The sequence below is a fragment of the Danio rerio genome, chromosome 14 (assembly GCF_052040795.2).
Source record: "Danio rerio strain M-AB ecotype USA chromosome 14, GRCz13ab, whole genome shotgun sequence".
Taxonomy (NCBI): domain Eukaryota; kingdom Metazoa; phylum Chordata; class Actinopteri; order Cypriniformes; family Danionidae; genus Danio; species Danio rerio.
This window is the reverse complement of record NC_141034.1, coordinates 26,273,565-26,300,853: the sequence shown is the minus strand read 5'-3', so window position 1 is coordinate 26,300,853 and position 27,289 is coordinate 26,273,565. Positions and strand designations below refer to the sequence as shown.

The window sequence follows — 27,289 nt, the reverse complement described above, 5'->3', positions numbered from 1 at the left end:
TAAAGTCCAGCATCTTCACATTGGCTTTGCGGTTGACTAGTGCAGTTGAATGACACTTGTCCTGGGAGCACTGTACAAATGTGGCGGCGCTATTGACGCATGCTCAGGGTCTGTATGCAATATCTAGCGTATATATATCTATGGTGTATGTCTAGTAACATTTTAACATACTGTACTTGAATGGCATTCATGTGTCACTAAAGAGAAGCTAGGGTTAGGTACCAAATCTTTACACTATGCACTTATGCACTATGTACTTAAGCACTTACACAATCAACAGGTCAGCATATGTATGTAGTGTCGTCCCAAATGGAACACTAATGGGTTTTTTACTAGCGGAAATTCAAACCGTTTACCAGATGACACTAAATCAGTGAAATTAATGACCAAACTATCAAATTATACCCGCCATGAGTGTAACTGCGTTCACCATCGGGAGGCAGTATAATCACTCTCGTAGGAGAATTTTGCTTTTACAGTACAAAAAAATAATCCAACTACAATGCCCGAAAGCTCCGTCCCTTCCACTACGTGGGCAAAGCAGCAGCTGTTGTGAGTGTGTGAAGTGTCCAACATTCCACACATCATTTAACCAATTAAATAAGTGCATCATCCGGGTGTTCAATGTGTACACAATCTTTTTAGAGTTTTCAGTGTGAACGCACAACTTACATTATTTATACTACAAAATGATGTAGAATAGTGCATATATATGCGACTTGGGATGCACCTAGAGTTTTCATAATTAAAATTGTACTCAGTTCCTGCGGTGCAAAAGAGGTACATTCACCATTAGTTCTATTAACTATGAAAATGTTCCCACTTTGGGAAACCCCTTTTTTTACAATATACACAGAGGTGTTCTACCTTCAAGTTTTAGTGACAAATAATTGGATTTACATCATAACCTGAAGCAAATCTTTTTAAAGTTTGCAATAAAAAATCCCAAATGAGAATTAGGTGCATTTTCATCCAGCTGTTAGAGTGTATTACTATAGTATTGGTAACTTAGTAACCAACGGTAAACAAGGCAAGCATAATGCAGACAACTGATTAACCACATACATACAGTAGGTGTAATGTTCGCTACATCAGAGTTTATTCAGCAAATGTGTTTCAATTTCACAATATTCACGTTAACCCATTTTCACACAAGTTCAAAAACACCTCTTTGAATTTATGGATGTATGGAAATGTGTTCATGTTAAACATGATGCTATAACAATCATCTGAAAGTGTGCATAACAGATTCATGTGTGCCTATTGTCCGACTTCTGGATTTGACTATAATTATCTTTAACAAAATATAAATGTGCATCAAAACTAGTGAGACTTGGGTTTACTTTTTCTGTGTTTTGGGCAATCATTCAGGCTGTATTTCCCACAACACACTGAAAAAGGCTTCGGCAGCTCCAAAACAATTACAGAATGCACATGAAGTCATACGTCTGGTTCATTTAGATGTTTTCGGTCTGTGTTTGTTTCCTATTTTAGTCAAACCATATCAGAATTAAAGTTAAACCACCTGAATGGTGGTTCTAAATAGATAATGAAATTAATGATTTATTTTAACCTTTTTATTGGATCCTTGGACTGAAAACTTTGCTAAAGCTTACTTAAGTTCAAAAACACCTCTTTTTGGTTTAAAAGAGGTTTAAATCGCAAACAGAAAGGACACATATCTTAGTAATAAAACCTACTTTTTAATCTAGTCATTAAAGTGATAACTCACCCCAAAATTAACTGAAGTGGCTCTAAAGCTTTATGAGCTTCTTTTTTCTGTTGACAAGATATTTTGAAGAATGCTTGAAATTGTTATAGCCATTGACATTGTAGAAAAAAAAGTCAATAGTCAAAAGGTCAGTGGCCACAGGTTTCCCAACATTCTCCAAAAGAATGTTCTTCTATGTTCAACAGAAGAAACTGAAAGAGGCTAAAAACAAATTAAGGATAATTTTTTCTATTTGGCATAATTTAATAATTGAAAAAGGGCATCTGAGTATTCAGTGTTTACCCAGCATATAGTGTATGAAGATAAATTGAATAGCTGATATGAAGCCACTACACTAACCGGTACAGATGTTTAAGCGGCTACGATAATTTCTTTATCACTCTGCACGCCTCGCACTTTGAAAAGCCATGAATTCCAATGTCATATTATCCCATTTCTATTACGCTTCCTCAAAACTCAAATGAGTCATCAGAAACGCCTCAGTCAGAGAGCACGGCCCGCGTTTGCCTCTTCTTGCGGCCTCAGTCCAAAAATAGCCTGATTTTAATGTCAAGCAGCGAAAACGCAACTTGCGTAGACTGGCCTAAAGATTTGCATTGCCAAACAACACAGCTGACCTTTGGTCGAGGCTTCTTTGGCCACATTTAACACACCGAGAACGTGCTTGTTTACATGCGTGTGAAATGGCAGGCAGGTGGAGTTGAAGAGAGTGGGGGTTGCTTGATTTTAAAACAAAACGCTCACAGCAGTTTCGCCTAACAAAGACACCTGGGGCATCAGCACCGCTCCTAATTGAGAGATCATACATCTGTCTAAAACACAGGCATCGCACTGGACTAATGAGACAGTAAACTGGTACGAGGCGAGCAGAAGAGCGAATGAGGCGTGATGCATGCGGTGCTGGCTTTGAATGGAAATATCAGATACTAATGACTGCAAATCTCAGAGATCAACCCTGTCAGCCCTTAGGATAGTCAAGGATCCTGTCGGCTGCGAGCTCGCTGACAATCCAATTTTGCTAGAGCTGCAGAAAACAAAGATTTTCATCTTTTCTTCTAACTCTTAGGGATTCCAGAGCTCAAGCGTGACAAGCAACAAACTTGACAGATCTATAAAGGTAATTTGTAAGCACATCACTACACAGTATTAGGCATCCATGTCCAGAGGCCTGTTCAGAAAACAACTACTGTCAACCTTACAAGGTCGACAAAAACTTTAGAAGAGTCATTTTATTTTGTATTTCGTTTATAATTGGGGTTTGTGGTTACGCTATTGAAATTGTAAGTAAAATATTTAAATACAAAACTACAGCAAAATTATTTGCATGTAAGAGGCATGGGACGATAATACGATTCTGCTATACCATTCCTAAAGTATGTGTATGTTGTTGTTTTTTTTTACATTTTGATTTAAGTTTTTTAGAACAACAGTAATCAAAGATTGGTTTGAATTATTTAGCCTGACATTGTTTACAATTCCAAAATATTCTAAATGTCGCTTAAAAGAAGTTTTGATGTTAGTACACAGACTTTAAACATGGCATATAGATCATTAATAGAGAGTGTTCTCAGATGTAGACCATTTTGAGATATGTAAACAAAAACAATGGTCCCAACATATTTTCTGTTTTACATTTTAAATTTCTATAGCTTCTGAGAATCCGAAAAGAGCCACATATTGATAAGTTATGATAGTTGTTTTAACATTAAGTTATGATTTAACTGCCTCTTGTTACAGTTATAAAATTGTTTAATAACAAGCAGGAAATGTTCATGGGTCATTGACATGACCACAAAAAAATAGTCTATAATACTGTTTATGGTCTGGTAACACAACACTTAAACAGAAGAAGAAATGAATCGCAAATTATCAATCAGGCAAATTAGATAACTGGTCACAAACAAAATTTGCTGCAGATTCTATTTGACTCCTTTATGGAAAAAACAGCAGTTGTGATTTTTAAAGATAACACACATCCCCTTCACTCAGCTTTTGAAGTGTTACCATCAGGACGCAGGTTTAGAATTCCCAAAGCCCGAAGAAATGCTCATAAAAAGTCCCCCAATTGCAGTAATTGTCTTAAATCGGATCACTGTTTGAAGGGAATGGGGTGGTTATCAAAAATGAAGTGCAGTAATATGGGGCTAATTTGGTTTTTATATGTTTAACTTATGTTGTTGTCTTGATGAGTGTTGCTGCATGTATGCAATTGCTGTCTTAAATCCAGTGTTAAAGACAAATTTCCTTTCTGTGCCAAGCAGAACGAACAATGAAGTTTAAACTAAACTAAACCAAACATTTTGTGTTCAAAGGGAAAGAAGTTTTAGTTTTTTTACCCAGACATTTAAAAGAGTATATTTTAGAGCAGTAATTACACTACCGTGAAACAGTGATATTTTTATCCAAGGTTATCATACCATCAGAAACTTATACCAGCCCATGCCTAGCATGTAGTAAAGTGGCAAATTTACTCATAAATAGAGCCGTCTAGCTGTTTTTGTCCAAATGTTGGATATTTGCTTTTCATTAACTCTCATGGATTTAAAAAAATAAATAAATTACACAACTCAGTTATGAAATAGTTGTGGTAAAGGTCAAGATATGAAAACCATATATAACAGTCTGTTATTTTAATTGTTGGATATGTTCAAAAAGTTCAAGAGCTCAGAGACAAAACAGCCAAAGCAAAAATAAGTAGAAATTCCTATTAAATTGTTAAATTTTGCTCATTTTAATTTACACTCACAAAGAGCAAATTCTAGCAGAAAAAATAATTTAATTTATATAATAAAAAAACTACACATGAATAAAGTACATATTCTGGATAAATTACGACCCAGAAGGCACACAACATCATAAGACGGTAGTATTAGGTTAGATTTAGGTCATGACGTCAGGTGACCAAAAGTCAATGTCTAGCCAGCGTCTACGGACAACGATATGTTGGCGTCCAAAAATGACGTCAAATTACATTGACATTTGGCTGGTTGGGCCTTGACGTCGACCTTACGTTGGGTTCTGACGTCAACCCTGATTTTCAATTCCAAACAAAATCAAACGGGTACAACGTCAATATGACATCCTGTTGGCGTCCTGTGCCTGCAGGGTGTTTACTATAAAAATGCTAATTCACTTACAAAAGTTCCTTTTAGAAAGTGCAAATTCTAGTAGTTTTAAATAAATGTTAAAAGTTTTTGTTTATTTGAATAACTTTTCCACTCACTGAGAGAAAAGGGCAATGAGGAGAGCTACAAAATGTATACTCAATAACAGCAACTCCAGGTAAAACTACAAAATGTTATATGGAAATATAGAATCTCCCATTAAATTGTATGATTTGTGCTTTTAAATGACTTTTACAAGAATAACGAATCCCTTTTTCTGTATTCATGTGCTATCCTGACCTTGATGGCAGTCGTAATCATTTTTTTTTTCTGAAACTTCAATCACATCCAAGATAAACATCTGAAATCTCACAATATCGCATCTCTTTAAGCGCAATGAAAAAGACTTTCCCAGTTGTGTACATCCACCACCTACAGAGCTAAAAATATATGTGTGGACTCAATCTGCAAGCGAGGCATGCTTTTGCTTGTTTTTCCACAGCGATCCATGAAGAAATATAAAGCAGGCCTCCTGGCACAGGCCATTTCACCTTCATTGAGTTAAAAAGAGCGACTGGGAAATGAATTGAAAACAAACTCCATCACCCTCCACTGAAATGATAAAGCTGCAATGAGTACGAGCCATAAATCTTTAATTTCACAGCCATACATATTCCGCTGCAATTACCGCTGCGCTCCACGCTGCGTCCGACAGAGGGTGCGCTTTCACGGGATAAACTTTTCCGCTGTCCCCCATCAACAGTATGTTGCTTTGCATCACAATTTAAAACCTAACCATCTAAAAACGAGCACACAGCTAATGAAAAGCATCGAACAGAGGCTTTTCAGGGACGAACGTCGTGCAAAATGTCTTACTTGCACCAACCAAGAAACGCACGATTCAGTCAGCATCCATGACACGTGCCGTCTTTCTCCTTGAGAGGACAACGCTCACCTTGAACTAGATTTGCTCAACAAAAAAAAACACACACACACACAAGTCACACAGTGTGAAGGTGCTCCCACGAACGTGCTCGTTTCTCGGAGGCAGATCAAAACTGCTGGGCTCAAAAACACAGTGTGAGACATGCGGAGCGCGTGCGGGTGCGCGTGCGAGTGCGCCAGTGCGCGTGTGTTTTGAATTCAAATGTAGCAGCGAAATGCAGAGCAGATACCGCAGCATGCCAATGAACTTCTGCAGCTTCACATCTAATCATCATGTGCGAGCAACATCAGCTGGTGCGCCTCAAGTTAGTGTGCGTTCGTATTCTCTGCCGTTGCGTTTTAACATACGGCTGATGACACACACGCACAGAGAGATAGACACACACACAGACAACAGCAATGGATAAAACTGTTACATGCAACATACCATGTTTACTTCCGATACCATGTCTATACTGGCAATGTCTATATTCATCCCTACCGCCACCGGAGCGCCTGATGGAAAGAAAGGGAAATGGTTAAAAAGGAGCGCAGGATCGCATGCATGCATCCCTTATAGGCTGTTCATAGTTTTGCCTTCACTGTGGGTGGTGGTATTATTATCATGCCATTATACAGAAATGAAACAGGACAGATAATGTATGTATGTGAAACAGCAACACCCCGAATTCACGTGGCATTGCGCATGAAATTGTTGATTTGTTCCAAGCACGGGAGGTGAACGCACAAATGCAACTGCATGACTGACAAATGAACAGTTAGACGTGTCCTTCTATCAATAACAGCTTGAGCATCTTCTGTGATGCGCTCTGTATGCGTGCGCGTGCATCAAATGGGATTTTAAAGCATGCCATTTCATTTGCCGTCATGATGCAACAAAAGTTGCACTGCAAATTGAATTGATCCCCAAGTTAGCGTCCCTCTCTGGGAAAAGACAACAGCGTTAAATAAGCATGCGTTGATTTTTCCTTCTCATGCATTGACATGCACGTCTGACAAGGGGCTGAAATGAATGAACAAGGTCTGCATGAGTAATTGGGCATGTTAGTGCGCGTGACAACCCAAATGCAACAATTATACGAATTGTACTCATGCATTACCTCCGAAATCTGGCCTCAGCCGAATGTCGTATCCTTTCATGAGTCTGTCCACGGTGTCTTTAACCACCGGCATATTGCTCGGGTCTCTGATACTGCAATAACATCACGAGATGTTCTTAAAATCTTCTTGCATCCCAAAAAGAATGACATTTCTGTTAGACAAAAAGGCTAGTACAAAACGCAACCATACCTTTGCGCGCACGCCACGGCCACGATGAGCGGACATAACAAGAAGATATGTGGGGTTTTTCCGATACTCTCCATTGCAACAGTTTTGATGGGGTTTTGGATGTGATGATGAAGACAGCGCACATCCAACTTACTGAAGCCAGTGCAGGGAAGGCAATGAGCTGCGCATGCGCACACGACAGCTTCAGATCAAAGAGCAGCTCCTGATGATGCTGGATGAGCTGTTTCCATTGCGGGGGAAAAATTAAAGGGACGACTGAATAAACCAAGTCAAGAAAAGAAGACATCAGGTGATCTTCATGCAGCATTTTTACATCAATCTGGAACTTGACAGGTTAGTGCAGTTTCCTGAAGGTGACACGAAGGGGCTTCCGTCACACTTCAGGTGTCGTAGTCATAACTTCAAATTTAAAGGTCTCTAAATAATCACGTGCTGAGGTTTACCTCGCCGTATCTTTATTGTGAAAACATATTACATTTAAAAGACGAACTAAAACTGTTTACTTCCGAAAACATACACTTACAGGTGGTGTTGGGGAGGGACAGAATCATTTTAGGTAGCATGTGATTGGACACTAAGCTGGACACGCCCCTCAATCAGGGTGCGAATTACAGGGGTTGTTGGGGAGGTAATTAATGCTTGATCCCCCTGAAGAACATCAAAACATGAAATATGGGGGGGGGGGGGGGGGGGGGGGGTTAAGAAATAGTTTTCTCTGATCTGTATCTTTAATAATATTACTAGTTAAAATAATAGAAAATGTAAATAAGCATTTGACCACCCCTATAATGGTTCATACCATTGTGAATGCATGTTTGCGGCAAAAATATCAATTTAGCGTTTGAAACCAGCAAATGTAGAGCACTAACAGAAAGTGTAAGTGTTCACAAAACATTTTTCTTGTAAAATAGACGTTTGTACTGTATAGGTTTCATCACATATGTGTAGTCTTTCATGCTCAACCATTAATAGGTGCAAAAATACAAACCACCATTTATTTAAAATCACAAATGTCATTAAGAACCACTCAAAGTCCCTCAAAACACTGAAAACAAAAGGCTAATTAATAAATTTGAAGTAATTGAATCAAATATATAACTTTGATTCACTGAAGCGTATTAACATTTAACTGAAACTAATAAATTTATTTATCTGTTAGTGCAGTACATTTGAGTAACTGACTGTTACCATCCAGACCTTGGTAAGCACCAACCAAACAGATCAAGACAATTGGAAATCTCACTCTGGCTTTAAATAAACTCTAATGTGGTTGGAAATAAATATGAACAAAACATAGATAGAAAATTAGGGGTGCCCATTTTACTTGGTCCTTGAGGGCCAGTGTCCTGCATTGTTTAGCTCTAACTTGCCTCAGCACATCGCCTGGAAGTTTCTAGTATACCTACATAGAGCTTGATTAGTTGATTCATGTGTGTTTAATTGGGGTTGAAGCTAAAATCTGCAGGACACCGGCCCTCCAGGACCAAATTTGGGCACCCCTGATCTAAACTATCTAAAAAATAGGACATAATGTCACAAGTTGTGGCTGTGAAAAACACAGAATATGCAAGCATACCTGCAGATCATGGATAACCAAAAAAATTAACATTAAATGTTTAGACTGGTTAAATTTCAATATACAACGATCTCAAAAAGATTCAAATGAAAAGGTGTGTTGAACAAACTCTGAGAGTTTGGACAACAGTTAAAAAAATTAAGAGGATTGGCAACTGTGCCTGAATTCTTACCGTTTATATGGGATTCCACTTTTAAAACATAGTGTGATAAAGGACTTATGATAATTGATCAGTTATTTAATGAAAACACTACACAATCATTTTCTGATCTTAAAGACAAATTTATGTTGTCATCAAGTCAACCTTGCCATGAAAAAAATTAAGTTTTCACCCAAACTTATATGTTTTGGAAAATAAAAACAAAAGTTTCAATATAATGTTAACGTATACCTTCTATGCGAATTTATGTTTTAAACTTTTACTGCAAATGTCACATCCATAATGCTGGAATTGCTCAAACATTTTTAAAAAGTCCCAACTTCAATAACATATCATATCAATAACATATTTTATTGATATAAAAAAACAAAAAGGACTACATAAAAGACACATATCACACATATATAATAGACTATTTCTGGATTCAACAGATAACACCCTTAATATTAAAGCACAATGGGAATCTAAACGTAACAAAAAAATTGGGCATGAGATTTGGGAAAAAATGTTCAAAAACTCATAAGGTGATCAATAGCCAGAACAGGAAAGGGTTTGACTAGAAAACAAAAATTAGTTTTTTTAGAACACCAGTATCAAAATATGTTAACCGTCCACAGTCAGAGGAATGCTGGAGGGGTTGCGGGAATGAACGTAATCACACATAAATTTCGTGAATGTACGAAGATACTTGCATTTTGGCAAGGAGTAAAGATTGAGATTATGAAAATTATGCAGTTAGAGCTTCCTTTTACTCCCCTGTTTTTCTTGCTTGAAGGGATACCCCAGAATATAATAAAACAGAGGTACATACTACATACATTTTACTAAGTGCAAGAAAGACTATAACAATAAATTGGAGGACGCCACAGCCTCCAACAATAGCAAAGTTGTTAAAAAAATCTTGAATCCATATATAGAATTAAAAATACTGTATGACTGCCCAACTTCAACTGAAATTGGATATTTTAAAACTAAGATGGGTACGTGTTTCTATGTTTCTAAACAGGACACAGTATTTCTAGCAGTCTCTTTTGAAATTGAAAATGATGTATGTGTTTTTTTTTTGGTAATTTGTTTTTATTTACTGCTAGTGTTACTTTTTTAATGACCACTGATGTCGCTGAATGTTTTGTTCTGTAAAATGTTTTAATTCATAAAAATAAAGTTAAAAAAATCAATATGACTAAGACATCCAATCAAAGAAAGGCAGAGCTTTACTTTTCACAGATGACTGCTTTATTTTAACTTTGCCATGATGACAATAAATAATATTTTATTAGATATTTTTCAAGACACTTCTATACTGCTTAAAGTGACATTTAAAGGCTTAACTGGATTAGTTAGGTTAACAAGGCAGGTTAGGGTAATTAGGCAAGTTATTGTATACTGATGGTTTGTTCTGTAGATTATTAAAAAATATTTATATAGCTTAAAGAGGCTAATGATTTTAATGTTAAAAATGGTTTAAAAAAATTAAAAACTGCTTTTATTCTTACCGAAATATTATCAGACATCCTGTGAAAATTTCCTTGATCTGTTAAACATCATTTAGGAAAATATTTTAAAAAGATTTTTTTTTATATTGTTTTAAACAAAATGTTTTATATTTCATTAATATGTCCTATGATTGAAATGTAAAACAAATAGGACATGGCATGAGTGTCACAGACAAGGATAATTACAAAATAAAAGGCAGATAATACATTTAACTGAATTAAATTACAGTATTTTATTGTAAAACACAGTCCAATAATTTGAGTTTTATTTACAAATACAGTACTAAAGTGTGTCATTTTTCTCCACCATAATACAGTAATCACACATCTTTCGATGTTTAGTGGACTTCATCAAACAGTTAACCATATATAAAGAAAAATATCCTATATAGGCAAGTACATTATATGCAAGCACATAACGGAAGTACAAGTCAGCAAATTAATGTATTTATTTCCTGAGGTTTACATTAGCACCTGCATGTTTACTCTTCAGTGCAACATTGTCTCTTCAAAATGGGTTTTCAAAGCCATTTATGATGTTGAACATAATAGTCTTACGATTTGTTTGAATTGACGAGTACATCCTGTGCATGTGCATGTTCTCCCAACAGAGACGGCGGAGAAACATCAGAGAACATCAAATAAACCGCGAGCAGAGAATACATATTAAACACGCACCCCCCACACCGAGCTTTACTTTATCCCTCTATTTCAGCGTGACCGCACCAACAGAAGCACCGTACTCTCAATACATCCGTGTGGTGTGTGAATGGTGTTAGTAAAAGTTCAGTTCTGGGGATGCACTTTTTCTCCTTTATTTTCAATGCGAAATCGTTGAAGCTGTCAGTATAAACCCGCTGCTTTTGATCTAGTGCAGTGCGAGCCGTGTCTCTGTAGAGGGCAGGCCACTGAAAGCATTGGTTTAATGTTGCATCACCAGTTAGAGCTGCAGATTATGTCATCAACTCCTTAGTGTGTTACACATACACACACATACACGAACAGAACTAGAGCAGAACCAGAGGAAGGTTTGTAATGTAGCAGGGTTAGTATAACGACGTGGCCCTCGGCTACATCTGTGAATATAAAGGCAAATGGAGTGGAAAGTATATAGGTGATAAAATAGGAAAGGAACGGGATCAAATGCTTGTCAAACAGTGTCAGGCGGGCTTGTGCTCGATCAAGGGTGAAGTTGACGAAAGATGACGAAAGTGAGAGACAGAGAAAGAGAGGTCCAGAGTAAAGCACTTCCTGTAAGTCTTACTGCTGAATATGCCTTGTGCTGCTCAGGAGAAACTCACTCGATATCCCTGTGGAGATAGCAAAAAAAAAAAACACACACACACACACACATCGAAAGACAAATATGAGATCAGCAGAGATGAAAGTGTGGCGTACAAGTGTTCACAGCCTCACGCGCTCTTTCATCGCCTGTATTCTGACGTCAATGATTAATGTTTGATGAATATGATCTTTTTTTTTTTGCTGTGTGAAATGCGCAGAGCAGGATGCCATTTGAAGTCATACATTATTGCATCTTATATTTCGAGCGCTATGTTGCAGAAAGGCCTCAAATGACTGCCTTTAGCTCCCCTCAGGAAAACAAATAATGAAACTTTGGCTTTTGAGTTTGATAAGTGACTCTATTCTGAGAGGCTGTGTTGATTTTCTTGATTCGGTAAATCTCACGCCTTTGGCACTGGGAGAAATTTGGGATTAAATGTGATGTTTGCTTCATGATGCCTTTGAACAAATCGGAGCATTCAGAGGAGAGAGAGAGAAGAAAATAGCACAGGATAAGTGTTGGCCATAAGTGATAAATCTTGGATGGGTTTCTGACCTCAACAAGCACAGTAACAGAGTCACCCAGAAGGAACATCTTCTCTCCTGTTTTCACCTGCTCAAGTCCTGCGGCTGTTTTAGCTTCAGAAATTATTCATGTATTTACAGGCTCGATAAAACATCCGGTGGAATGTGTGTGCCATCATAGCTTCCAGAATAACACATATCCAGCGTTCGATGTAGAGCTGGGATGAGAAGATAAGCTATACAGAGCAGAAATAAACATGAAAACCACACCGTTTCCAATTCAGGAAACAAAAATGCCAAAGAAATGGCAATAAAAGCCTATATTATTTTGCATTATGACCTATTTTTTAAGACCAAAATGCCTGTTGTATAATAAAAAACAAAAAAATAGAAAACTTAAAGTCTTATTATCAAAAAATATCTGCAGCAAAAGTTCCGTTTGTTATTAATTTATGCCTGCTCTCGTGTCTTGTTGTAATTAGTATAATTACTAGATGACAACCCGGGCTTCTTCTCAAAGCTGATCACGTCCTTGGGCTCAAAATTATGCATTTCTATGGTAAATCTATTAATGGCGAAATTAATCTGTTGAGTAATCAAATCTATAACAACAAGTAACCGTCATTATGCAAATACATTATTAATAAACTTTTAAAATATGTTTTGCTCATTAAAGTAGGTATGAAATGAAATTGTGATTATCCTCTTTATTCTAATGTAACAGCTTCTCAAAATAGAAAAAAAACAAAACAGTCTGTAGTTGGTTTTGGTTCAGGCTGCCAAAACATTTGAGTGCTTGCTGGAAATGATTATTGTCCCACCCTTGGGATGTCATTGCAGTGGAGAGGAGGAAGTTCATGTTTTTGATGAATATATATATATATATATATATATATATATATATATATATATATATATATATATATATATATATATATATATATATATATATATGTGTGTGTGTGTGTTGTATTCAGAATTATTAGCTCCCCTGAATTATTAGCCCCCGTTTATTTTTTTCCCCAATTTCTGTTTAAAGGAGAGATTTTTTCAAAACATTTATAAACATAATATATAACTGATTTATTTTATCTTTGCTATGATGACAGTAATTAATATTTTACAAGATATTTTGCAAGACGCTTCTATACAGCTTAAAGGCTTAACTATGTTAATTAGGTTAACTAGGCGGGTTAGGGTAATTAGGCAACTTATTGTATAATTATGGTTTGTTCTGTAGACTATCAAAAAATATATATAGCTTAAAGAGGCCAATAATTTTGACCTTAAAATGGCTTTTAAAAAATTAAAAAAACTGCTTTTATTCTAGCTGAAACAGGACAAATAAAACTTTCTCTAGAAGAAAAAAAATTATCAGACATACTGTGAAAATTTCTTTGCTCTGTTATACATAATTTGGGAAATATTTAAAACAGAAAAAAAATCAAGCAGGGGCTAATAATTCTGACTTCAACTATGTATATACATATACAGTGTATTCAGATGAATAGGTCAAAACAAGAAAGAAAATATCCTATTACTTTTAAATTAGGATTTTCTTTTTAATGTTAAAACCTTGATAATGTTATGCTGTAAGTGGACCTCAGAAAAACTAAATTTAACAAGACAGTTTATCAATTTTTAACCTACTGTATATCATTTTTAACCTACTATGAAGGAGTGTTACTAATTTTTTTTTAATTAATTTTAGATTTTTGAATTGCGGGTATTTTGCTTCCCCATAATAAACCTTGTATTAATCATCTATTATTAACCCCTTTAATCAAACACTTTTGAATAATAACTAAAATTATATCAAGGTATCTCATAAAGTAATGTTCCTGTTATTCTTCTTTTCTCATCAATTTGTATTAAATGTTTATGATACACCAATAGTTGATTAATTATGTCAACTCTGTTGTTGTTTTTTGGTATTTTAGTGAATTTCTCTTTTACTTTTTAAAAATCATACTGTTATTTAAAAATGCATAAAATTCTGTTTTACACATGTCATGTGGTATCTGGTTTGGGGTTAGCAGCTTGAGCTATATCACAAAATGGTGGAAAATGTCAACTCTGTAAGAGTTGAAAAAGCTTAACAAAAAGTTAAACAACAATTAGTCACAGAATCAAATCTTCCCTATCATATTTAGGCAATTTTTTTATCAATCTATTATATTTCTTTAAAATCTAAAGAAAATGAATGAAAAATGCTTGAAATGTACCTATAATTCTGAAATGAGTCGCATATAAAAGATTAGGTTATTTTACATTTACGTTTTTCTTTCAAAACAAAATGTTTGTCTTGAATTCGCCATACCCATACAAACCATGTATTCAGATTAGTAGTTCAAAACAAGACAGAAAATAGCCTATTGCTTCTAAATTATGATTTTGTAAATGTAAAATCCTTCACAATGTTATACTGTAATCTTACAAAAATGCAAAATGTATTAAAGCAGTTTATGACCCCTTTAAGACCAAATAAAAAAACACCCTCACTGATTTAAGGCACACATTTTTTCCCATCTGTGACCAGTTATAAAAGAACAAACCTGAGCTTTTCCAGAGTGTCTTTGCTGAGATAGATGTACCAGTAGACGAGGTTGAAGATCCCAAAGGCCAGAGGAAAAAGGATGCGGGAGTACTTGTCTATGGCGCTGGTGCCTGCCAGCATCATATTGGGTGGGAAGGCTGAGCCCTGAAGAAAGATGGGTACGCGAGTCCTGGGCGCTTCAGACACAGGGTAACCCCTTCTTTTACGGCTATAGGCACTGGTGTCAGACTGAGGCTTCGACAAAACAAAAACAGAGAATAAGAAACAGTAAAAAGTTTGTAATACAGTTTAAATATTCAGCATACATTTTAAAGGTGCAGTGTATAATTTTTGCACAACAGGGAATTGAAACATGTACATTTCTATATTTACAATCTGGTAGAGGGATGCAGTTGTGGTTAGAAGCGCTCAGAGCTGTGTATAAAAGAGATACGGCATGGCTGCTTTTTCCCTTTAACACTATAGCTCATTCATTTATTCATACTTGTTCTTTTTGGCTTAGTCCCTTTATTAATCAGGATTCACCACAGCGGAATGAACCACCAACTTATCCAGCATATGTTTTACGCAGCGGATGCCCTTCCAGCTGCAACCCATCACTGGGAAACACCCATACACTCTCATTCACACACATACATTATGGTCAATTTAGCTAACCCAATTCACCTATAGCACATGTGTTTGAACTTGTGGGGGAAACCAGAGCACCAGGAGGAAACCCAAGTGAAGACAGGACAGCATGCAAACTCCACACAGAAATGCCAACTGACCCAGCCGAGGCTCGAACCAGCGACCTTCTTGCAGCGAGGCAACAGTGCTACCCAATGTTATGCCATAAATTATATACTCAATTAAACTAACAATTTACGCTATAAAAACATTCTTGTAATCTGTTCATCAAGTTATAAAAAAACATTTTATTTGAACAATATTAAAATGTTCAAAACGCCCAGTTTTTTAGACGCTGTATTTACATCGTTTGGTCATAAGAGCGTTATTAAAATGTTTTTAGAATGTTCTATTCATCACTTAATGATTACGTTTTTACCGCTAACGTTTTTAAAACCTTTCCCCAACAACACAATGATAACGTTTTTTGCTAACATTTTTAGAACGTTTATTAATTAGAAATTCACTGGCTTCCTGTTAAGTCACGTACTGATTTTAAGACCTTGATTTTAACATATAAAGCAGTTTATAGGCTAACACCAGACTACATTTGTGACCTGTTAACTCCCACCCGCAGCCCTTGTTCTACGTCTGGACTTAAGCTGTATCAGCCACGCTGAAAACTTAAGACCATGGGTGCTAAAGCTTTTTCGCACAATGCGCCTAAGCTATGGAATGGTCATCCCATCAGCATCAGGAATGCCGCTTCTCTGGACTGTTTTGAAAAACTTCTCAAGACTCACCTTTTTACTGTCGCTATTAATTTAGATTGATTATTTCAGTCAGTTTAATTATTCAGTTTTATTGTTTATATTTTTGTTGTCTTATTGTGGAGTTTTTACTGTTTTTTATTATTGTTCTGCTTTGTCACTGTTTGCCATGTATGCCTTGTACTGCTTCGGGTCTGAGAAAAGCGCACTATAAATAAAATGTATTATTATTAGTGTTATTATTATTATTTTTGTAGAAAATAACATTATGGAAATAACCTACAAACATTATGATAGAACGTTTTTAACAACTTTGAGAGAACCTTTATTGAACGTTAGTTACGAGAAAACAAGTTACGTTAGTTACAAGTTACATGAATGTTGCCTATAAGCTGGGGTTATGCATGCATCAGGGCAAATTGTTGATATTGTCATGTCAAGCTGATGGTCGGCTGTTAGACTTCATTGGTCCGTCGGTCAGGCTAGTTGGTTTAGTGCAGGGGTGCCCAATCCTGTTCCTGAAGATTTAAATTCCTGCAACCTTGATCAAACAAACCTGTCTATAATTACCAAGTACGCCTTCAGATCTGATTTAGTTGGTTAAGTTGTGTTTGATCAGGGTTGCAGCTGAAATTTCCAGGAACAGGATTTGGCACCTCTGGCCTAGAGTGTTCCATACTTTGATTGTTGTCGGATTACCTCCAGAACTTGTTGTTACAATTCAGCATGTAGAATTTGTGTGGTCTGTCAACTGAAGAAAGTTCTTTAATATTGTTATTTAGCAATGAGTCAGAGTGCAAATGTTGTGTGTTTATGTGCAGCTTTTTGGTTTAGACACAATCCAACGTGAGGTGAAAACAAAGTTGGGTTTTGTTTTTCACTGGCATCAGCTTGGTGTGTCCCAGCCCTTTAACTAAACATACTTTCAGCACCACTCACTGGACATTGTAAAGCATGCAAGAAATAACATTGTATCCTTTTTTATATGCTATAATTCATCTTATTTTTCTTTGTAAAAATACGTACTACACTCTTAATGTGGTACTATATTTTTTCCCATCCAGTCTCTAAACCAGAGAGAGAATTGGAGCAAGTGAATCTACAGCACAGGTGAGAGATTACAAGAGTCATGGCTCGCAGTTTTAATACGGAGGGCTATTTTTAAAACACCAACCGTGAGCTCCCCGCGTGAGAGCAGTCCCGGCGGACACCATGCGTCTGTAGAATTACCATATCTAACTCAGCACAACAGATAAGAACTACTATTCACACACAGCTGAGGGAGTAGAGAACCGAACACCTGAGCAAAGTCACTTCTTAATACAGCGGCAGACTCATTGAAGGGCACACGTTATGCCCCTTTTCATATGATGTAAAATTCTCTGGAAAGTGTCTGTGAAGTTTCAGCTCAAAATACACTACAGATTATTTATTTTGGCTTGCCAAATTTGCCTCCATTTATGTGTGAGCAAAACACACTGTTATTTTGTATGTATCCCATTAAATGCAAATGAGCAGCTGCTTTCCATAAAAGGGCAGAGCCTTTAACTGCTATTCTGACAGAAACAACAAAAATGCAAATTTCATGCAGCTAAAATAACAGAAATGATAAGTAGCAGAATAAAACTTTACATGTCCAAAACTTAATCGGACAATAGCTGGGTTTTCATCTTTATGTGCTACTGCACATTTTGAAGTATTGCTTGAGAAACCAGTAATAGAATTGCAAAATTTAGAAACAATGTTTTGTTTTACTCTCACTTTAGGTGATTTTTGACTTGCTTCAATTTGTTAATGCGAAACAGAAACACATTTTCTGAAATAAATATCCACGTGACTTAGCACAATTAAGTGCACACAGCATCTCAAATTATCTGATAATTGTTGGAAATAATTCCAAAAGGCAATTGACTGTGTAAAGCCACATTAAACAAAATATGATGTATATGCAGAGTTCAGCAGCTAATTGGCCGGAATCAGCTGAGGTGACATGAGACCTAGCTGTCACTAAAGTGGCCATCTCAAACTCAATTTACCTGGGGGCCGCAGGAGGCAAAGTCTGGGTGAGGCTGGGCCGCATAAGGGATTTCACAAAAAAAGTCCTCAAATGTCATTATTAACAGTTTTAATTAATTCTTCTGAACATGAAGTGTCCTGAACATTAATAGAACATTGAGTGAAGATTATGAACAGTTCTTCTGAACATGGCATCTTTTGCCTACTCCTTACTGCCAGAGACTTGACAGCGCTTCTTCTCACAAATCTGAACCACATTTGGCTTTAGAGCGGAAGCAGTTGAGACCCTCAGTATGGCTTGAAGATGATCATCATTAAGTCTAGACCTGTACTTTGACTTATTGAAGTTCAAGGTGGAGAATAACTTCTCACACAAATATGTGCTCCCAAAAAGGCCAAGTCCTAGGGAAAAAAGTGGGGGAACTCACTTAAAACTTCCATTCCCTCACCTAAAAAAAAGGCGTATATATGTATAAATAAAACACCCCCACCCCACTCCAGTCACATCAGTCTGTACCAGTCTGTATCTACCTATAATAAAGATGCAGGCTGTAGCTAGGTAGCTAAGTGGCAGGCAGGGGCGGGAACAGCTTACCTAGGTTCTGGCCGGCACGAGTTCCCTCTTAACACTTCCCGCCCGTCACAGCGTCTAACAAAGGGGCGGGGTACGTGGTGACGTCACCGGCATCCCCGCCCCTTTGTTTACACGGCGGGTGGGGAATGTGTATGGATAGAATTCCGTCAGTGTACAGCGGTCGGCGCGGGCCACAAAATATTGCACTGAGGGCCGCAAATGGCCCGCGGGCCGCGAGTTTGAGACCCCTGCCCTAAATTATGCAGACCTAATCTAACTAAATATAAATGAAACTAATACGTTTTTTTTTTTTAATCAACCCCTCACAGTTGTCATGAAGGGTAATATTAGTCATATGAACCCAAATCGCTCTTTGTATTAGGCTGTAAACATATTTTTTTTTTGCTGTAAAGTTGGTCGTTTTAATAGTGGAGTCAATAGAAATGTGCTCTGTTTTGGATCCAGGCCTAGCAGAATTTCGATGAGTTTCCTTTACTTCAGTATTAGCTTCACGAGGATGTTGAGAGAGGGATGTTGCTGCTTGGTTTAAACATGCAGATTAAGTGGCAGCAATATATAATATTATCCCATTTCTAAGTCACAAGGAAATTAAAATCAGAACGCCACTTTTTATACTTTTAGGTTTACAAAAACAAAGTTACTGGGCTGTACGTTTTTCACATTTCATTTTCTATGTTGGTAGATGCACCAGGGACACAACAAAAGCACTTACATGGAAAAAGTCATAATTTCCTGATATGTCCCCTTTAAAGGTTAAGCCATGTGCTATGATTAGTTATGCGTGCTAAATATGTCTTTAGAGGTATTTAACCATCCCTGTGGGAGGTGCATGTATGCAGCTGCAGCGACACTCATTTAGCATCACAATAACAGCGACACGGTTCACTGGTTTGTGAAGAGCGCTGCTCGTGTTGTGCATATCGCATAACCAGGAGATCCGTCAGCTGTACCATTTAACCAGAGTATAATGTTAACTATGCTCGGCTTGACAGGTTATAGTTACCGACTCGGGCTCATCGTCGCTGCCCTGGGCTTGAGACTCCACAATGGAGCCTCTGGGGAGCTTGTGATTCTCCCTGTTGGCCTCAAGTGTGGCATAGTAGTTGACAGCAGCAAACTCAACTAGAGCCGAAGCCACGAAGGCAAAGCAGACAGCGATGAACCAGTCCATGGCGGTGGCGTAGGAGACTTTGGGCAGGGAAGAGCGGGCGCTGATGCTTAGAGTGGTCATGGTGAGCACAGTGGTGATTCCTGAAGGTCAGAAAGGATTAGGTCAGCACATGAACATGAAAAAAAGACAGAAATGTTGAGAACATGACACAAACACATCAAAAGCCAAGACTAGTACACTGAAATAAATTATAGGATCAGTTATTTATGACAGCATTTGTTTCTAGTTCATAGTAACTTATTAAATTAAGTTAATCATGTTCTAACCTAATTTTATAAGTTATGCAAGCTTTTTTTAAAGTCAGTTTAACATAATATAAGTTCAAAGGACTTGATTTAACTTAAAAATTTTAAGCAACCAAGATATGTTTTACAGTGCAGATATGACTTGTTCTGCTGCATTTTTTCTATTTACCTTTTCCCAAGGGAAGCCATTGTTCAACCAGATACAAATCTGGCAACCACAACATTACAAATTTTGATTTGAGCAAATCATATTTTGAAAATTGGACAAAATGTTAAAGGTACACGACTGTACTTAATGGCTTCCTAAAGGGAACTGACTTCCTTAATTATCGCTGAAAGCCAGCAGACTGATGTTTTCATCAAATCATTATCATTTGCATTGTTAACTCATTGTTGTGTTGCTTAATCTGGCAAATTGGAAAAGTAAATAGTTAATGGTTAACATTTACGCTTTTACAATACAATTTCATACGGAAATGTCTTAACGTATTGAATTTAACAGGTTGGTCTAGGAAATTACAATACTCTTTAGACCCAACTATGTGTATTTATGCCATTTATGTTTTCAGAAGTATTTTTTCCTATACAGAAAATGTACATACTGTGCAGACTGCACAACAGACTGTAGTCTGGAAATAGTAGTATTTTAAACAGTCAATGAATTTGCCTGTACAAAGCGGAGATGTCAGAAAGATGCCCTGCTTTATGCCTGACAGGCCAGTCAGCCTTACAGGGTCAATATGGTCAAGGTCCTTCAGGCACAAATCAGGTCACATTCCCGTGAGTGTTGAAAGCCTGCAAATAAAGCCTTTGTTCATAATATAAGAGCATACTGCTTACTGAAAAGTGTAAAGAGATATAATTGTTAATGCAATAATAAATCAAAGTATTCAAAAATAATAATATTTTCACTAAATGATATAAAGCTGAAATGATCTATATTAGATCAAAAACTTTAAAGAAAATGTTGCTGTGGAAAAATGACTAAAGTAACCTGCTAAGATTTATTAAACGGAAGACAAATAAACAAACGAGTAATTAAAAACTAATAAAATTACAGTTAATATATATAAAACATTTAGACACAATTTTTAACAATTTTAGTCTTCAACAAGAAAACAACAGTAAATGTTATAAATGTTTATAACAAATATATTATTATTATTATTTGTTTTTTAGGGGCTTTTCACCTTTATTTCAGATAGGATAGTGGAGGTTACAGACAGGAAAGTATTGGGAGCAGAGAGAGGGCAAAGGGACCTTCTGGCTGTGAGGCGAAAGCAACTATGCCACTGCGTCGCCAGCACTACATTAGCGCTTCATTATTTTCAAATTACATTAAGACATGACTTGATCACATTACAGTAAGTCCGAGATTAAAGTTAAGTTACGGTTCAGTAAAAAATGGTATTTTATATGAATTCCTTTGTGTGTGTGTCTGTGTGTGTATTTGAAATGCAACATTTGGCAGCAGAATCAAATGGGTCATGAAAGAGAAAATGTTTATCTGATATCACTTCCAGTTCATTCATCATACTGGAAATAACATGCCAAGTCAAGCATTAAGGAACAGCACTAAAACATCACATCAGGATGATATCTGACGTATCCTAACATTAAAGACTATATTAAAAGCTGCTGAAATAAATTACGTTTGAGTTAAAATCCTAAATGAATGACAAATTACAATTAAATTACAACAATAATTGACAAAACTAAAATTTTTAATCAAATAAATGCAGCTTTTGTGATCACAAGAGACCATTTAACTCTCAAAGAATTCAAATAATTTTAACTTAAAAGAAAAGCACACACCAGCTACCGTTCGAGCCGGAACAGATTCCTTGTTGATCCAGAATGAGACTTGTGACAGAACCACCACCATAATCAAAGGGATATACGTTTGGATAAGATGATATCCAAGCTTCCTCTGAAGATAGAAATGGACGACCTGGACAGAATACAGTCCTACACGGTGCCAAGAGATTAAAAGAGGACACTGATGAAGACAAATCATCTACATTCAGCAGCTACGAACATCCATACGATGCTTTGATCAAGGACATTTGGCTAAACATGCTTCCTTGACTCTTAATTACAAGAAAAGGCAAGGGGAGAGGTACGTTTTGGGAACACATATCTTTATTTTGGATCTGGGCCTAAATTGAGTATCTGATGAGTAACCAAGCAGGTGGTCTGAGCTTCTTGCCTGCCTGTAAATTTCTCATTACTAAGCCCCTGGTCATCTTAGGCACACGATCAGTGCCTGCTTGGGCTTATTACAACACGGATATTTTTAAAGACGGACACTGTGAAATAGGCCTGATCAGATAAGCATCTTAGAGAGAAAGCTGCTGGATCTGCTCTTAACACACACAATTAGAAAGGTCATTCAGCCGGAGTACATGATGTTTGACACATATACGACGTTTGTAATATTTAGAGAAAACGGAGAAGTGAACATACCTGTGCTGAACTTATATGTTTCGGTGAACAAGGTCTGGCCCAGGAGATCATACTGAAGAAGACTTGATGATTCTGGAGGAAAATCTACAGATGCCTCTAGTCCTTTTCTCCATGTGTAGACAATTTCACGATTCGTGTAAGCATCTGCAGGCAGAAGAGAAAGCAGTTGAGGAATTGATGGATGGATGGATGGATGGATGGATGGACAGAAAGATAGATCTTACAGCTTCCAAAGTAGAGAGGACATGTGTGTCCATCCATAGGAAAGTCCCTCAGCACCATTGGACATACTGCACTTACAGTCAACCTAAAATATTGAGAAAATGTATTCAATGACCTGAATTAACTTGAAATTATGTGTGCAATATGAAAACCATTGATAGAAATTTGCATTAATGTGCCATTAGTTAACATTGGTTAATGCAATTAACTACCAAGAATCAATATTGGTGTGTCTCTGGACCACAAAACCAGTATCAAAATAGTCATAGTATAGATTTATACATCATTTGAACTCTGAATGATTAGGCTTTCCATTAATATATGGTTTGTTAGGATAAGATAATATCTGGCCAAGATACAGTTACAGGAATACATAAAATTTGTGGCTTTCAAAAATGTTATATTGAGCAAATCACATTTAAAGCTGTCCAAATTAAGCTTTAGCAATGAACATTACTAATCAAAGACTGAATTTTGATATATTTATAATAGGAAATGTATGAAATTTCTTCATGGGACATTTTTTTTTACTTTTATTCTAATGAAAAAATAAATCATTTTGACCCATCCAATATCTTTTTGGCTATTTTGTGGTCCAGGGTCACATAATATACACCAACGTACTGGTCATTAATTGGCATATAGCATGATACAATTTTCTGCAGTTATATTGTGTCAAAAGTCAGAAGAAAACTAAAATTGGCAAAAAGACACTTTTGTACAATTCATTTGAAATGGATGACAATGATGACAAAACTGCTATTCTGCACTGCTAAGAGTTTATAAAGTAGAACTTCTAAACACAATTAGTCTGATTATAATTCATAAACAATGACATTTAACATATATTAATTAACATACATTTTTCTGGGATTTTTTTTTTTTTTCAGAGATAAAATGCAGACTCAGTCGATGCCAACAAGGATTAATAACATTTAAAATGTTTGAAATTTTATCATCAGAATTCAATTAATGAGTTAAGAATGATAATTGTGATGTGTTATTTGTTTATTACTGCAACAAGTTACTCCGAAACTTGTTGAACTGAAGATAATAAATTAATTAATTAATTTCCAAATAGTGGAATTAATCGTTTTAAAAGAAGGTGTAAAAGGCAAATATCACCAAACCATCAGTATCTATATTACTCTGAACAACTGCCTATACAAGTAACAAAATTTATATGCTAAATTTAGTATCACTGTTTTTACATGTTACTGTTAATAAAAAATATAACAGTTCATTATAGGTTAACGTTAGCCCCATAAATAATATTAGCAGATTTAGTAACAAACAATATAACTCATTTTAATAATGTAAAATGCTTTAGAACGCTTTATTTTTCATTGTTAATTTATGTTAACTGATGTTAATAAAATTTATATTGCTCAAAGGTAAACTAAAACCAAGAGTTCTCTAAAACTCTCCTAATCTGATTGTTTTACCTCATGGTATAAAAGACTGTGCCATTTTGCATGATTCGGAACAGCTTGTTTGGGGACGTCATGTTGTGTGCCAGTGACTTCCGTGCGTTGCGGAAAAATGTGTCAGGTGTCCAGATTTTGTCCACCATACGGTTATTCAAAGGCAAGATTTCAATGGGCCCCTGAAAGGCTAACCTCTCATCAACCCACATTTGGCGGAAAAACATATCCATGGTGAACTCCTGAGAGAGAGAGAACCGATGTGAATCATGACCTTTTCACAGTTGCAAATGATATGAACTCATAATTCAGGATCTCTTTTAAGCATATTGTGAAAAAGACTTGGAATACTAATATTAGTGTCCTCATTTTAGTATGAGGGTCTCCTACAAATGGAAATTAAAAGCATCAAAACAATAAATGTTTTTTTTAGGCAAAAATAATACACTTTTTTTCTCAGACATAATTTCAGAGGACACCCACTAAAATGTTATCGCAATTGTTTATATTACATAAACCATGTTGGATGGCTTCATTTAAAAATCATTTGGTGTATTAAAATACAAGTTTTTACTTGAAAAAAAAGAGGCTTTTTAAAATTTTTTTTTACATTTTTAATCATTTAAAATGTAACAAAACATACTGTGATAAATTATGCTTTTGGCAGTTCATTCTGCTGTGGTGACCCCGAATAAGGGATAAATAAAGCTATAATTTTATATATTTTAATAAGTACACTCTCAGAAAAAAGGTACACAGTGGTACAAGCAATGTTCCTAAAGGAACAGTTTTGTACCTTTGTAAAAGTACTTTATAGTACAGAAAAGACCTCTTATTAAACTATTCTGTACCGTTTATGGTACAATTGAAATGAAGGTACACAGTTGTTCTCATCAAAAGATACATAAGTGTTGGACAACTCCTTCTTTATTGCAATATCTATAAAAACAAATATTGCTGGAAAGGCAAAGTGATTTTATGAAAAATGTCCATATTAAAACATGAAGCATCATTTAAAAGCATATGCTTAAAGAAACTCATAAACATTAATTAATTAAGTTCTTTAAAACAAAACAACTGGTAAAACAAAACTATAGGTATTGTAACCTAAACATTTGGTAAACAATTTCTGATAAATACAGTTTCATTATCCGCACCTTTTAGCGTTCACTTTCCACTATAAGTATGTGAGCTGGCAAAAGTCCTGCATATGCAAAGTGTTCATGCAGACATTTTACTATTGTAAAACTAATCAAACATTGGGCATATCTCATTACAATACTTTTGCATCATTTTATTTCTATTTTAAAAATAAGTAAATTAAATGAACTTTTAAGTGATCACAAAGGTATTGTGTGAAAATTGGAGAAATGTTTTATATTGTACATGGGAGAATGTATTCCTGTAACATGTTTGTGAAAAGTGTTGTAAGATGTTTAGCAAAAAATAGATATTTTGATTTATGTTTAAGTATTTTTTATTGTTTATTGTAAATGGAAAAGGAGCATTTACACAAAAAGAAACTTTAAAAAAACATTGTTTAAAAATGTATTTGATGTTTTATATTTACTGAAAATAAATTGACGCATTTTGAATAAAGCAAAATGCTTTTAAATAGTTCTTGAAGGATAACATTTGACACTGTTAAGGTACAAAGTGTCTTGTCACTGTAGTGGTACCTTCATGGATCATATTTGTACCTTTGATGAAGGTACAATACTGTATCTGCAGATTTTAAAAATTAAAGGTAAATTTTGGTTTTCCATGGTACAAATCATGTCCTTAAAGGTACAAACTGCAATGATAAAAATAATTTTTTTTACAATTCTGTTCTATAAAAAGGTACTGAACTAGTGACAAGGGTTTGCACCTGCTTTATTATAACATTGTATAATTTTTTCTGAAAGTTTACATATTAGTAGTTGTGCGTTTCATTTTCACATATACATATCTGTTACGCTAAATGACAATGTAACATAAGTTCACCCTATATTATATTTTCACAGAAGTTATTAAAACAATAAACTAGACTTTTTTATTCTATTTGCTTTCTATGAATGTAAAATCACTTTTGTATATGCAGACACTAAAATGAAACGTCTTGTCTTGAACAGATATTTAGTAAAACATACTTTACAGAAGCCAGAAGGTTGTATATATAAGTGTTACGTTTTCTTACCATATTAACATCTGATACTGGTCCAAAACTTGTAACAAATATGTCTGTTTTGACCTCAGTCACAGAGACTGCAAAGGTTAACAACAGGTTATTATGTGGCTTTTAGAGCAAAATAAAGTAAAATACAGAATGAAAATACAAAATGCATATTTCTATGCTTACCTCCAGATCCTGGCCGTAGTCGATTGTCATAGCCCTCAAGAAGTCCGTCTAGAATCCTTGTTATATTTTCTGAATTTATCTTTTGCTTTCCTATTACATTTGTAACGCTAAGCAGAGAGAAATGAAGTTAGACTTACTGTACATAACATGAAGGATTTTAAAAACATTTAGTTAGTATAACTAGCTCAGTGCATGGACTCACCTTGTAAGACATAAAAAGGCCAAAAGTAGAGCCATTTCTGTGGCCAAAATTAAATAAATAAATGAAGCTGTCAATAGTTAGAAGTCATAATGTACTGTATAAAGCACTACAGATGGAATGAAGCACTGTAGGCTACACTATGTATGACTGTCAGTAGGCCTACATGCTGTGAAGTGAATGCTTGAGGATTATCAAATTAAGAGATTAGTGAAATCCACTAGCTTTTTTAGCAACAGGTTAAAAAGTAGCTCAACTAGCAAACTGAACATAAACGAGTTGTTACTTCTTGAAAGTTCTGCAGCTTCACTTAACACATCACCAACGTAACCTAAACATTTCTCCAGTCTGAAGATTGATCTTCTCTGACAGTAAATTAGATTTAAATAAATAAAAAGTAAAGTCATTTCAAACCAAAAACAGCAGTCGGTGTTTCTACAGTGACAAGAAACGCTTTCCACCACAGTTAGCTATTTGGTGTATATTCCGTTTGATATTTCTTTACAGCGCTCTCCGATACACTAGGTGGCTCGTTTTCTTTGACACGCCACTATATTGAACT

The 27,289-nt window shown here is 35.7% G+C and overlaps 2 protein-coding genes across 5 annotated transcripts in view; both read right to left on the bottom strand.

Annotated features, from left to right (window-relative positions):
* gabrb2a (gamma-aminobutyric acid type A receptor subunit beta2a) overlaps positions 1-7,228 on the bottom strand; it is a 101,910-nt gene extending 94,682 nt beyond the window's left edge. The window contains exons 1-3 of one of the 2 annotated variants that reach the window (XM_087280212.1): positions 7,072-7,228; positions 6,882-6,973; positions 6,209-6,276 (exon numbers count right to left, since the gene is read on the bottom strand). In XM_087280212.1, the coding sequence (XP_087136338.1) occupies positions 6,209-6,276; positions 6,882-6,973; positions 7,072-7,145 (234 nt within the window). In that variant the 5' untranslated portion in view covers positions 7,146-7,228. The remainder of the gene's footprint in view (positions 1-6,208; positions 6,277-6,881; positions 6,974-7,071) is intronic. The other variant, NM_001024387.2, reaches the window with a different exon arrangement.
* A 3,289-nt stretch (positions 7,229-10,517) lies between these two features.
* Positions 10,518-27,254, bottom strand: gabra6a (gamma-aminobutyric acid type A receptor subunit alpha6a). Of its 3 annotated transcripts, XR_015506654.1 has the most exons (11): positions 26,731-27,254; positions 26,529-26,635; positions 26,367-26,434; positions 24,209-24,429; positions 22,766-22,848; positions 22,542-22,685; positions 21,891-22,043; positions 18,885-19,910; positions 15,904-18,068; positions 14,668-15,812; positions 10,518-11,613 (listed from the first exon to the last, which is right to left on the bottom strand). XR_015506654.1 is itself a non-coding variant. In XM_087280303.1 (10 exons), the coding sequence occupies exons 1-10, from the start codon at positions 26,763-26,765 to the stop codon at positions 11,601-11,603; spliced, it is 1,308 nt and encodes a 435-aa protein (XP_087136429.1). In that variant the 5' UTR covers positions 26,766-27,254; the 3' UTR covers positions 10,518-11,600.
* Between the last annotated feature and the right edge of the window lie 35 nt (positions 27,255-27,289).

What these genes read in the sequence shown, in the direction of transcription:
- gabra6a (XM_087280303.1), bottom strand. Translation starts at nt 26,765, where the DNA reads ATGGCTCTACTTTTGGCCTTTTTATGTCTTACAAG. An exon ending in GCCTTTTTATGTCTTACAAG is followed by an intron (nt 26,636 to 26,730) that starts GTGAGTCCATGC and finishes CTCTCTGCTTAG; the next exon opens with CGTTACAAATGTAATAGGAA. An exon ending in GCGACGATGAGCCCGAGTCG is followed by an intron (nt 14,904 to 19,662) that starts GTAACTATAACC and finishes GTTTTGTCGAAG; the next exon opens with CCTCAGTCTGACACCAGTGC.